We start from the raw sequence: 13,327 nt of genomic DNA, 5'->3' as shown, positions 1-13,327 counted from the left end.
ACAAGCTTGTAACCACCTAAATCAATTTTTATTTTTTTAATTTAATAAAAAAAAAAAATTATGTTTATGACTGTTATAGCACCAGCTGTTTTCCGATCTCCTTAAATCTTTGCATGCTTGTTTAGAATCACCTGTCAGATATGTTCAGCAGGTTTCAAAAAGTTTTGAGCTTTCCTTTAGGCTTCATGGCATTTGGGGTAAATTTGGACAGGCCCCTTTTCTAAACAACCCCTTTAAAGCTTCCCAAAGGGTAAATTTTAAATTTTTGGGGGATAATTACTGACCTAGATAGTCCAGAGAATTGTACCACAGTGTTTATTTTTTTTCAGGGTGAGGGGAAAACCTTGAACTAGTTCATAAAAGTAGGTTTTTACACCATCTCGATCATTTAACAAACAATTTGATTGACAGCAGTGGTTCTAGAGGCAAGTTGTCTGGATTGAGGAGTTCTAGTGCTCCTCCTGTGTAATTTACAATAGTTTACACCCGTGAAAAATGCGTTAATGCCTCTGTGGCCATTTTTTTGAGGTCATGAGTCAAACTGAGCCCACTGAGATTTGTTCCAATCAGCCTCTGTTAACCCTGTCTAATGGGTGCTCAAACTTAATTGGCCAACGATGGCCATGTTTTTTTGTTTTTCGAGATACGCAAATGTCCTCATAGACACTTGTGGCGCTTTGGGCCAAGATCGTGCACACCAATTTTCATGTTGATAGGACAAATGGTTGCATAGATAAACCCATTTGTATATTTGTTCCCTTGTTTAGTGCCATCAAGTGGCCAAGCTCCACGATTTTTGTCATGCGAACTCAGATTGAGCTATTACATGTGTTTTGAGTTTGGCGAAAATATCTCATTCTGTTCAGGAGTTATCGGCATTTTACTAAAAGTGGCCTTGTCTCTTTCAAACGTTTTGGCGTCCCTTTGCGATGATGAGTCGAAAGTTAAACTTTTTTTTTAATTATTGATATTCGCTCTTCCAATTGGACGAAAGACCTAGGACTAGTTTGTAAAAAAGGTTTTGCAAAGATGCAAACATGAGCCAAGGATTCCAACAACTTGAGCCTGTGACTGACTGACGAGTTATGAGTGATTTCATACTTTTGTGCGCTGTAGCGCCCCCGTCAGGCCAATTGGGGCGAGCATTGGTGTCGTTGTAGACGGTGTGAGTACTACCATCCCTCCAAGTTTCAAGTCTCTACGACTTACGGTTTGGTCTGCACGACAATTTTTATGTGGAGATTGCTGATCCTTGGCCATTTTTAACAATTACAATAGGGTTTCAGTGAAACGTGCTTGAACACCTAACAACACAAAACAAACGTATAGATAGATTTTTACCATTTTTTTAAAAACGTACGAGGATCAACGAGTAGGTTTTGACAGATAAGATCACTTCTAGGTACAAATATGTGTCTACAATATGGTTGGTTACACACACACACACGCGCACACACTACACTGCCAAAAAAGTACCCAAAAGTACCATTGTTTGAACATGTAGCTCAGTAATATGTTATTATCTGATGAATCACTCATGCTATAAATCTCAAAGCACCTAGTATCTGTTGTATCATAGTATTTGTTAAACCTGTTCTTTCAGAACAGCTTGTTTGTTGGCTGACTGTGAGATGTTTATCTCGATTTTCTCCACAGACCGTGCTGATATTAATGTTGAGGCCATGGCTGGAGAAGCAGCATCTCTTCCCTGCAAGTGTCCTTCTGATTGGCCTCCGTTTCTGGTCTGGCAGAAGGTCACCAGTGAACAGCCACTCGTGGTTAATTACTACAAAGACAACGAGCAAGAAGACAAGCACACTGCACCAGAGTACAGGAACAGAACTGAGCTGAAGCTGACAGGAAACTGTTCTCTTGTGTTTCAAAGAGTGCATCTGTCAGACCAGGGACTGTACGTGTGTTACTATCAGGAAAAACCTTTAAGACATGAAAAAATCCATCTGTTTGTCACAGGTCAGAATGTGTGCATTTATTTCACGCTGCTCTTTATTGTGCATATAACAGGCTGAAATTATGAAAGGGATTTAATATGCTTTTATATGGCATTTTTTTGTGGTCACTTGTTTATTTTAATGGTCCTGCAGTTTAAAATTAAAATATGTTGTCTTTAAAGGCCCGGTTTCACAGACAGGGCTTAGACTTAGCCAGGATTAGGCCATAGTTACATCAGGACATTTAAGTAGTAGTATTTAAAAACATTACTGGTGTGCACCTCAAGACAAAACAAAGGCATTGCTATATTTTAATATCAGTCAGTACAAGTTTCTTTCAGTTGAAACAGCTCAGACTTACATTTTAGGCTCAAGCCTTGTTTGTGAAACTGGGTGAAAACAAGTTAAGCTGCATCCAGAATACTGTTAAAAATAAAATAACGCCTTACAGCTGAGCAAATCCATTTACCAATAAACTTTGTTTTAAAGAAATTATATTATCCAAAAAAACTTCATAATATCTGATAATTCTGACTTTATAATATATTATAATTCTCATTGTATATCTCAATTCTGACTTTATAATATATCATAATTCTTACTTTATCAATTCTGACTTCATAATATCTCATAATTCTAACTATATGTCATGATTCTGTCTTTATATCTCAATTCTGACTTTATAATATCCCATAATTCTGACTTTATGTTATAAGTCTGTCTTTATATTTCAATTCTGACTTCATAATATCTCATAATTCTGACTTTATATATCAATTCTGACTTTGTCTTAATTTTGACTTTATAATATCACATAATTGTGACTTAATTTCTTAATTATGACTTTATATCTGACTTTATAATAGCTCATAATTCTGACTGTATATAATAATTTAGAATTTATATCTATACTTTATTAATTCTGATTTCACAATATATCGTAATTCTGACTTTATAATATCTAATAATTCTGACGTTATATCTTGCAATTCTGACTTTATATCTCATAATTCTATCTTTATAATCTCGGAATTCTGACTTTATTTCTTGTAATTCTGACTTTATAATATCTAATAATTCTGACTTTATTTCTCAATTTTGACTTTAAAATATCTCATAATTCTGATGTTATTTTTTGCAATTCTGACTTTATATCTCATAATTCTAGCTTTATAATCTCGTAATTCTGACTTTATTTCTTGTAATTCTGACTTTACAATATCTAACAATTCTGACTTTATTTCTCAATTTTGACTTTATTATATCTCATAATTCTGACTTTAAAATATCTCATAATTCTGACGTTATATCTTGCAATTCTGACTTTATATCTCATAATTCTAGCTTTATAATCTCGGAATTCTGACTTTATTTCTTGTAATTCTGACTTTATAATATCTAATAATTCTGACTTTATTTCTCAATTTTGACTTTAAAATATCTCATAATTCTGATGTTATTTTTTGCAATTCTGACTTTATATCTCATAATTCTAGCTTTATAATCTCGTAATTATGACTTTAATTCTCGTAATTCTGACTTTATAATATCTAATAATTCTGACTTTATTTCTCAATTTTGACTTTATTATATCTCATAATTCTGACTTTAAAATATCTCATAATTCTGATGTTATATCTTGCAATTCTGACTTTATATCTCATAATTCTAGCTTTATAATCTCGTAATTCTGACTTTATTTCTTGTAATTCTGACTTTACAATATCTAACAATTCTGACTTTATTTCTCAATTTTGACTTTATTATATCTCATAATTCTGACTTTAAAATATCTCATAATTCTGACGTTATATCTTGCAATTCTGACTTTATATCTCATAATTCTAGCTTTATAATCTCGTAATTCTGACTTTATTTCTTGTAATTCTGACTTTATAATATCTAATAATTCTGACTTTATTTCTCAATTTTGACTTTATTATATCTCATAATTCTGACTTTAAAATATCTCATAATTCTGATGTTATATCTTGCAATTCTGACTTTATATCTCATAATTCTAGCTTTATAATCTCGTAATTCTGACTTTATTTCTTGTAATTCTGACTTTACAATATCTAACAATTCTGACTTTATTTCTCAATTTTGACTTTATTATATCTCATAATTCTGACTTTAAAATATCTCATAATTCTGACGTTATATCTTGCAATTCTGACTTTATATCTCATAATTCTAGCTTTATAATCTCGTAATTCCGACTTTTTTGTATCTTCTTATAAGAACTGTGACATTTAAACTTTTAATTCTGTGGTGAAATACTGCATGAGGACTATACAGTCAAACTAAATGTGGGCTTTTTGAGCATTTGCATGAGAAATAAGATTTCTTTTACTTTCACAAATAATATATATTTCACATCTTCTTTTGTTTCTGTAGAACAACAACGAGGAATTCCAGAACCAGATCCCAACCTCCAGAGCACCATTGTGACATCTTCAGTTTGCGGGTTTCTCGTCATTGTGATCGCGATCGTCGCAGTATACCTGGGAATCACTTGCAGGAAGAGAAGTAAGTACATGCTTTTCTTTGTGACCTACATTTTTGTGACCTCTTCTTACACCTTGATGATTCATGACGGGTCACATCCAGATGAAATCTGAGATTATAATCAGCGTTTTTTATGTGATTTATGTTGTTTTTCTGGCTTTGCAGGAACATTCACTGCAACAGCAACATCAACATTTAACAGCTGTCAATTCAGAGCAAGATCTCCGTAGCTGCTTTTGAGTGCCTTTTCAGGATTTAGAGCAAAAACAACAACCAAAACTACAAAATGCACAAGCTCACACACGCCATGCTGTTTTTATGTGGGTGACCCACTTCACTCAAACACTTTCTGGCACGACTCCATCTATTAAAGGGGTAAATCACTTCTGGCAAGATGGGCTTTTAATAAAATTCTGTCTGTCTGTGCGGTAAAAAACTTTTCTTTTTTTTTTGGTGCTACACAACTAGAGAAGATACAAATGTGTGAGTATGATCAGTAGCTTTCAGACTTTTGCTGACAAATAAATAGGTATTTCTTGTATACTGCCCTCCAAAGGCAAAGTGCAGTAACTACGCCAACACTGAAACTGAGAAAAATGCCTTTAAAGTTTTTACACCAGCTAGCTTGACACTCTTGTTTCTCTGAAACAGGACTAAATTGAACCTGGAGACTTTGCCACAAGACCAAACAGCTGTCACAAAGTCCATTTTAAGCCTAAGCACACTTTTGACCAAATGTGTAGTTACTGTGCTTTGCCTTTGGAGGGCAGTATAGGTCACACTGATAAAGTTAAATCAACTTAAGTCATTTAAACTCACAAGTTATATCAACTAATTTTTATTGTAATAAGTTAAGATGACTTGTAGTTTTAAGCTGATTTAACTTAAAAACTTAAGGCAGCTGCTGAACTTAAAAACCTAAGTTGAATCTGGTGAAAACTTTTTACAGTGTACTACTGCTATTGTAACAATACAAAGTTGGTTAAAATTTGCCAACTTATCCTTTAATAGTTAAATAGTCAAAAATAAGAAAAAGAAAAAAAAATGTAACAATAAATAACTGTGAATGCCAACAGCCAAAGGCTAGCACTTTCTCTTATGCTTTAACTTGATTATTGATGCTTGTTGTTTGAAGGCCTCATTTCAAGACCAATCAAGTGGCTTTTGAAGTAAAAGAGGCTGATGTTCTAATAAAACAAAAAAAAAATTGTCCAAAAAACTTAAAACATTAAATAAACATGAGTGAACAAATAATGTTGAGATGCTTTCTGTCCAAACACTTTACATCATTTCCTGCTTTAGCTTTCCACCTGCTCATGTTTGACATTTTACAAAAAGTTTACAACTTTTAAAAAGTTTGAACAGTTTAAAAAAAGTTTAGGAAGTTTAAAAAGATGCTAGCAACTTGCTAATCATGCGAGGCACATGCTCACAACTAGCTAATTATGCTAGAAACATACTAACAACATGCTAACAAAGCTAGACACATGTGAGTAACGTGCTAATTATGCTAGAAACATACTAACAACATGCTAACAAAGCTAGACACATGTGAGTAACGTGCTAATTATGCTAGAAACATACTAACAACATGCTAACAAAGCTAGACACATGTGAGTAACGTGCTAATTATGCTAGAAACATACTAGCAACATGCTAACAAAGCTAGACACATGTGAGCAACGTGCTAATTATGCTAGAAACATACTAGCAACATGCTAACAAAGCTAGGCACATGCTCACAACTAGCTAATTATGCTAGAAACATACTAACAACATGCTAACAAAGCTAGACACATGTGAGTAACGTGCTAATTATGCTAGAAACATACTAACAACATGCTAACAAAGCTAGACACATGTGAGTAACGTGCTAATTATGCTAGAAACATACTAACAACATGCTAACAAAGCTAGACACATGTGAGTAACGTGCTAATTATGCTAGAAACATACTAGCAACATGCTAACAAAGCTAGACACATGTGAGCAACGTGCTAATTATGCTAGAAACATACTAGCAACATGCTAACAAAGCTAGGCACATGCTCACAACTAGCTAATTATGCTAGAAACATACTAACAACATGCTAACAAAGCTAGACACATGTGAGTAACGTGCTAATTATGCTAGAAACATACTAACAACATGCTAACAAAGCTAGACACATGTGAGTAACGTGCTAATTATGCTAGAAACATACTAACAACATGCTAACAAAGCTAGACACATGTGAGTAACGTGCTAATTATGCTAGAAACATACTAACAACATGCTAACAAAGCTAGACACATGTGAGTAACGTGCTAATTATGCTAGAAACATACTAGCAACATGCTAACAAAGCTAGACACATGTGAGCAACGTGCTAATTATGCTAGAAACATACTAGCAACATGCTAACAAAGCTAGGCACATGCTCACAACTAGCTAATTATGCTAGAAACATACTAGCAACATTCTAAAAAAAAAGCTAGACACATGTGAGCAACGTGCTAATCATGCTAGAAACATACTAGCAGCATGCTAACAAAGCTAGACACATGTGAGCAACATGCTAATCATGCTAGAAACATACTAGCAACATGCTAACAAAGCTAGACACATGTGAGCAACATGCTAATCATGCTAGAAACATACTAGCAACATGTTAACAAAGCTAGACACATGTGAGCAACATGCTAATCAAGCTAGAAACATACTAGCAACATGCTAACAAAGCTAGACACATGTGAGCAACGTGCTAATCATGCTAGAAACATACTAACAACATGCTAACAAAGCTAGACACATGTGAGCAACGTGCTAATCATGCTAGAAACATACTAGCAACATGCTAACAAAGCTAGACACTTGTGAGCAACGTGCTAATCATGCTAGAAACATACTAGCAACATGCTAACAAAGCTAGACACATGTGAGCAACATGCTAATCATGCTAGACACATGCTAACAACTTGCTAATCATGCTGGAAACATACTAGCAACATGCCAATAAAGCTAGACACATGCTAGCAAGTTGCTAATCATGCTAGACACATGCTAACAAGTTGATGGTAATGCTAGGAACATTTTCAACTTGGCAATCATGCTAGAAACATGTTTGCAACTTGCTAATAATGCTAGAAACATTAGCAACTTGGCAATCATGCTAAAACATGTTAGCAACTTGCTAATCATACTAGAAACATGTTAGCAAATTGCTAATCATGCTAGAAACATGCTAGAAACTTGCTAATCATGTTAGAAACATGTTATGAACATGTTGGCAAATTGCTAATTATGCTAGAAACATGCTAACAACTTGTTAATCCTACTAGCAACTTGCTAATTATGTTAAAAACATGCTAACAACATGCTAATCATGCTAGAAACATGTTAACAACATGCTATTAACATGCTAATCATGCTAACAACTTGGTAATCATGCTATAATCATACTAGAAACATGTTAGCAACTTATTAATAATGCTAGAAACATGCTAATAATGTGCTAATAACTTGTTAATCATATTATAAACATGTTAGCAACTTGCTAATGACATTCTAATAATGCAAGTAACATTAATTGTGCTAGAAATATGCTGGCAAATTGCTAATCATGCTAGTAACTTGTTAATTACGGTATGCTAGAAACATACTAAACATGCTAGGAAAATGTTAGAATCATGCTAATTAACATTTGAAAAGTTTCAGTTGAATGTTCGTTAAACTATTAATAAACATTAATTAGTTATTACCCAGCTAACAGGGAACATTCTCACAACTTTTACTAAAACCTTTTTGCTTTTTAATTATATAAATGTTAAGACAAAACATTCTTAAAGTAATGTCTATGGAATGTTCTACTAACTAATATTTAATATTTGACATATAGGCTTTTGATAATGTTAAGATAAATATTAAATAATGTTCTAATCACAAGAAGAAAACTGGAGATTTTTACTTTCTTAGAATTTAAAAAAAAAAACATTCAAATAATGTTACTTTTGGTGAAAATAAAGTTCGTGCAACATTGTGAGGGACATTTTGTAACCTTAACATAACATTTTCTTGACGCGACAAGAAAACGACATTTGAATGTTTTAACAATGTTCCTTCAACGCTTTTATAACCTACATTTGTTGCCTCTGTACCGAAAGAACCTTTCAGTAAACAGCTTCTAAAAGAACCACATTTTAAAAATCTAAAAACCTTTTTCGACTACAAAGAACCTTTTCTGCATTTGAAAGGTTTTACAGATGTCCAAGGTTCTGGATGCCAATAAAGAGCCTTTATTTTTAAAGGGATAGTTCACCCAAAAATGAAAGTTTGATGTTTATCTGCTTATCCACAGGGCATCCAAGATGTAGGTGACTTTGTTTCTTCAGCAGAACACAAACCAAGATTTTTAACTCAAACCGGTGCAGTCTGTCAGTCATATAATGGACGTGGATGGGCACCAAACCTTTAAAAGTAAACAAAAACATGCACTTACAAATCCAAATTACACCCTGCGGCTCGTGACGATACATTGATGTCCTAAGACACGAAACAGTCGTTTTTTGCGAGAAACTGAACAGTATTTATAGCCTTTAAGCCAGTATTTAAAGTCTTTGTTTGTGTTCTTCTGAAGACACAAAGTCGCCTACATCTTGGATGCCCTGGGGCATCCAAGATGCCATTTTAATTTTTGGGTGAACTATCCCTTTAACAGTGTAATGTTTGCAAAATGAAAGAACGAAATGTTCCCTTAAACATTCAGATAACCAACGGTCCAACTGAATTGTTAACAAAAACATATTTTTGTAACCTGCGCTCTGAATACTTGTTTGGTCTAATTTTACACACAACATATCTTTGGTGTTATTTCACTCTTGGTCACTTCATGCATTTGCATCAATCAGACCTTGACAAGGTTGTTTTGCACTGATTCTGACTGCAAACTCTGCCAAAGGTATTTGATATTCACCGATTTGCTTTCACTTTCTGATATTCGCTTTCATTCTGACCAGTGTCACTGTGTGTGTGTGTGTGTGTGTGTGTGTAGGGCATTAGTGACTAGTCATGTAGTTGGAATGCATTCGTCCAGCACTGACCCAGATACTTGTGTGTGTTTGTGAGCCGTTTTATTGTTTCCAAAGCCATTTTGTACAGTGTTGCTGATGTAATGTGGGAGGTTTTGAATCGGTCTGTTTACTGGAAATGAACACTGTTCTTTGAAAACATAAACATGCATGTGCTTTATTACTACTTACAAAAGACATGAGCAAGTTTGTCTGTTCTGTTAACCAAGGTTATATATTATTGCTGAAACAGTTTGTTTCATTGTGTGTTTGCTTCATATAAAGCATTTCAGCTAACAAGGCATGCTCTCAGAACGTCCTTCCAGAAGAGTAATAGACTGTTTGTTTAAAGTTATCTGGTCATTAAGGCGAGACACTGCAGGTGAATAGACTCCTAAGACACTCCTTAAAATAAAGGTGCTTCAGAATGCCATAGAAGAACCTTTTTTTGTTTAAATGGTTCCATAAAGAATCTTTAACATTTCAAGAACCTTTCTGTTTCACAAAAAGATCTTTGTGGCAAAAGAAAGTTCTTCAGGTTATAAAAAGTTAAGAGATTCTTTGACTAAATGGTTATTTTATGGCATCGCTGTGAAGAACCTTTTAAAGCACCTTTATTTTTAAGAGTGTAGCCAGTTGATTGATTACACTGATAATTGCAAAAAAGATTTTTGTATTACAAGTTTTCTAAAATGTTAGGTTTAAATATGCAAATGATTCATTATTTAATTAAATATGCACTAATTTGCATATTTTTCCAGTACAAATGTCTAAACACTGGATGAAGTCAGTTTCAAAATTTTTGTTTATTTTTTTAACATAGAGTCATATGTTTTTACAGAGGGAATCTAATTTTGTTTACTCCTTAATTCATAAGAAACTTAGACAGACAAAGAACAATATATATTTTTAAATTTTGGGGGGATTGAAATGTTGTATAAATTCAAGCAAATGATATATGAACAAATCCCTCTGTAAAAACCTTCAGGATATAGACTGATAAGTTTGGTGTTTGAAAGTGCTACTAAGTGTAATTGAAAACTATTGACACAAATAGATAAAGTGCTATAAAAGAAACACTTAACAGTGTATTTTAGATGTTTTTTTTTCCATTAGTCTGAAAAAACACTTTATGAAAAACCAAAAAGCCTAAAATCCCACACTTCACAGATGCATGAAAAAAGCTTTTTTGCCTGCAGTGTCTCCCATAAATATTATTCTCCAAACATTAGCACAAAAACATTTGAACGTGAACTTTTTTTTTCATCCTGAAACATTTTAGTTGGATGTTCATCCAGCATTTTTAAAATGTTACTTGTTTCAGAATATTCAGAGAACATTCAAAAGTAACAAATTAGAACATTCAGAAATAACGTTTTAATAACATAACAGCAATGTTAACAAAACGTTCTTAGAACATATCTTTGTTAGCTGGGATGTTACTAATAAAACATCTTTTTTACTAAAAAACCCTTAAATGTGAAAATAAAAACTTTGTGTGTGTGTTCATGAGTGTGTTTTGATTTCTTCTCTAGTGCTGACTGAAGAGCATCTGATCAAGAATAAAGCGCCACATTTCTGCTTGACACCTGATGTTTAGTGATTAATGAACACAGATGTCACTTGTGCATTAAATGGAGTGTGAAACATCAGATTGTGTGTCAACGCTGGTGGCAAAATGTTCTGACAGGCAATCTAAAAAAATGTTCGATGTGGTAAAATCTAAACAAACTGGTTTTTACTGAGGTTGAAAGAAATATGTGTGAATCAAGCTGATGGACATTAATTAACGTCAATCTTCCTGTTGTATTGCTGGAACTGCTAAAAAGTTGGTTAACTATTTAATTTTTGGAATATTTTTCATTTAAGGTCCTGAATGTTTATGCAGCCTCATTGTTTTCCATGCAATTGATCAAAAATCAACACCGAAAAAACACTGAAGAATTCGATTTTTAAAGGTAAAAGGTTGTCAAAGAGTAAAATATGAAGTATATGAGAAACATGAAATTTAAAGGGATAGTTCACCCAAAAATGAAAGTTTGATGTTTATCTGCTTACCCCCAGGGCATCCATAATGTAGGTGACTTTGTTTCCTCAGAAAAACACAAATGAAGATTTTTAATGAAAACTGGTGCAGTCTGTCAGTCATATAATGGAAGTGGATGGGCACCAAACCTTTGAAAGTAAACAAAAACATGCACAGACAAATCCAAATTACACCCTGCGGCTCGTAAGGGATACATTGATGTCCTTAGACACAAAACGATCAGCTTTTGTGAGAAACTGAACAGTATTTATAGCATTTTTTACCTTTGATACACAGTCACATCCATCTGTCATGAGCACAAGTTTATCATCCGGATCGTGACATGTGAACACGCTCTGGCGTAGAATACACAAACGCCGTAAGGGGAAATCAGTGAAAAGTCCCGGATGAGTTTGCGAAAGCAAACGTAATCTTTTAGCTTTAAATTGATTTGAACAATCAGGATAAGCGCAAGTAATTACCATTTTGAATAGCCGCTATACCCACAATCTCTGTGCACTGTGTAAACAATGAGTGTCGTATACATGCAACAGATCGCTTCCGGTGTGTATAAAAGGTAAAAAATGATATAAATGCTGTTCAGTTTCTCACAAAAAATGATCGTTTTGTGTCTTGGGACATCAATGTATCGTCACGAGCCGCAGGGTGTAATTTGGATTTGTCTGTGCATGTTTTTGTTTACTTTTAAAAGTCTGGTGCCCATCCACATCCATTATATGACTGACAGACTACACCGGTTTTTGTTAAAAATCTCCGTTTGTGTTCTGCTGAAGAAACAAAGTCACCTACATCTTGGATGGCCTGGGGGTAAACAGAAAAACATCAAATTTTCATTTTTGGGTGAACTATCCCTTTAAGACTTAAGGATTACTTGAAACTGAGATTTGTTTTCTGAATCATCCATTTGAGTTTCACAGTAAGCATAAATATAATCAAATTTAATTTAGTTCAAAATAAAAAGATCTCAAATATTAGCACTGAAAATAAACGTGAGAAACCCATTGTACTTTTACAACAGAGAGGCTTTGAGAAAAAGACATAACAAAAAGGCAGATGAAGTACAAACAGCATCTAGATAAAAAAGTTTGTCAAGACAAACTTTAAGTTGGCTTGAGAAAGCCGTACCAGAACGTTTGAAAAGCTTGAAAGCTTTAAAAAGTTTAATAAGTTTAAAAAGTTTTAACATTTTAAGTTTGACAGTTTTCAGTCTGAAATAGTTTGAAATTTAAAGTAGTTTTAAAAGCTTATTTGATAGATAGATGTTACTAGCATGTTGTTAGCATGATTAGCAAGTTGCTAGCATGTTTCTAGCATGTCACTAGCATGTTGCTAGCATGATTAGTCTGTTGCTAACATGATTTTATCATAATCGGCATGATGTTAGTATAAATAGAATGTTAATAGCATGTAACACCACGATTAGCATGTCGCTAGCATGTTTACAACATGATTAACATGTTACTAGCATGTTGTTAACATGTTACTGGCATTATTTGCAAGTTACTAGCATTTTGTTAGCATGATTAACAAGTTGTTAACATGTTTTTAGCATGATTTGCGAGTTGTTAGCATGTTGCTAGCACGATTATCAAGTTGCTTGCATGTTGGCAGTCTGCTTCTAGCATGATTAGCATGTTACTAACAAACTGTTGGCATGATTAGCAAGTTGCTAGCATGTTTCTAGTATGATTAGAAAGTTGGTAGCATGTGGTTAGCATGTTTCTAGCATGATCAGAAAGTTGTTAGTATGCTGCTAACATAATTCTAGCATGAT

General features: G+C 33.7%; 1 protein-coding gene and 1 long non-coding RNA gene across 2 annotated transcripts in view; one reads left to right on the top strand and one right to left on the bottom strand.

The window, feature by feature from the left end:
• The window catches only part of LOC141331746 (NEDD4-binding protein 1-like), a 7,071-nt gene extending 6,692 nt beyond the window's left edge, over window positions 1-379 (bottom strand). The window contains exon 1 of the mRNA XM_073836776.1: window positions 375-379. Within this exon, the coding sequence (XP_073692877.1) occupies window positions 375-379 (5 nt within the window). The remainder of the gene's footprint in view (window positions 1-374) is intronic.
• A 1,385-nt stretch (window positions 380-1,764) lies between these two features.
• LOC141332536 (uncharacterized) lies at window positions 1,765-6,556 on the top strand. The gene is made up of 3 exons (XR_012355320.1): window positions 1,765-1,971; window positions 4,350-4,481; window positions 4,626-6,556. It is a non-coding gene; the product is annotated as an uncharacterized lncRNA (long non-coding RNA).
• Window positions 6,557-13,327: the final 6,771 nt, after the last annotated feature.

This window comes from Garra rufa, chromosome 3 (genome assembly GCF_049309525.1).
Source record: "Garra rufa chromosome 3, GarRuf1.0, whole genome shotgun sequence".
Lineage (NCBI taxonomy): Eukaryota > Metazoa > Chordata > Actinopteri > Cypriniformes > Cyprinidae > Garra > Garra rufa.
This window is presented reverse-complemented; position numbering and strand designations above follow the sequence as displayed.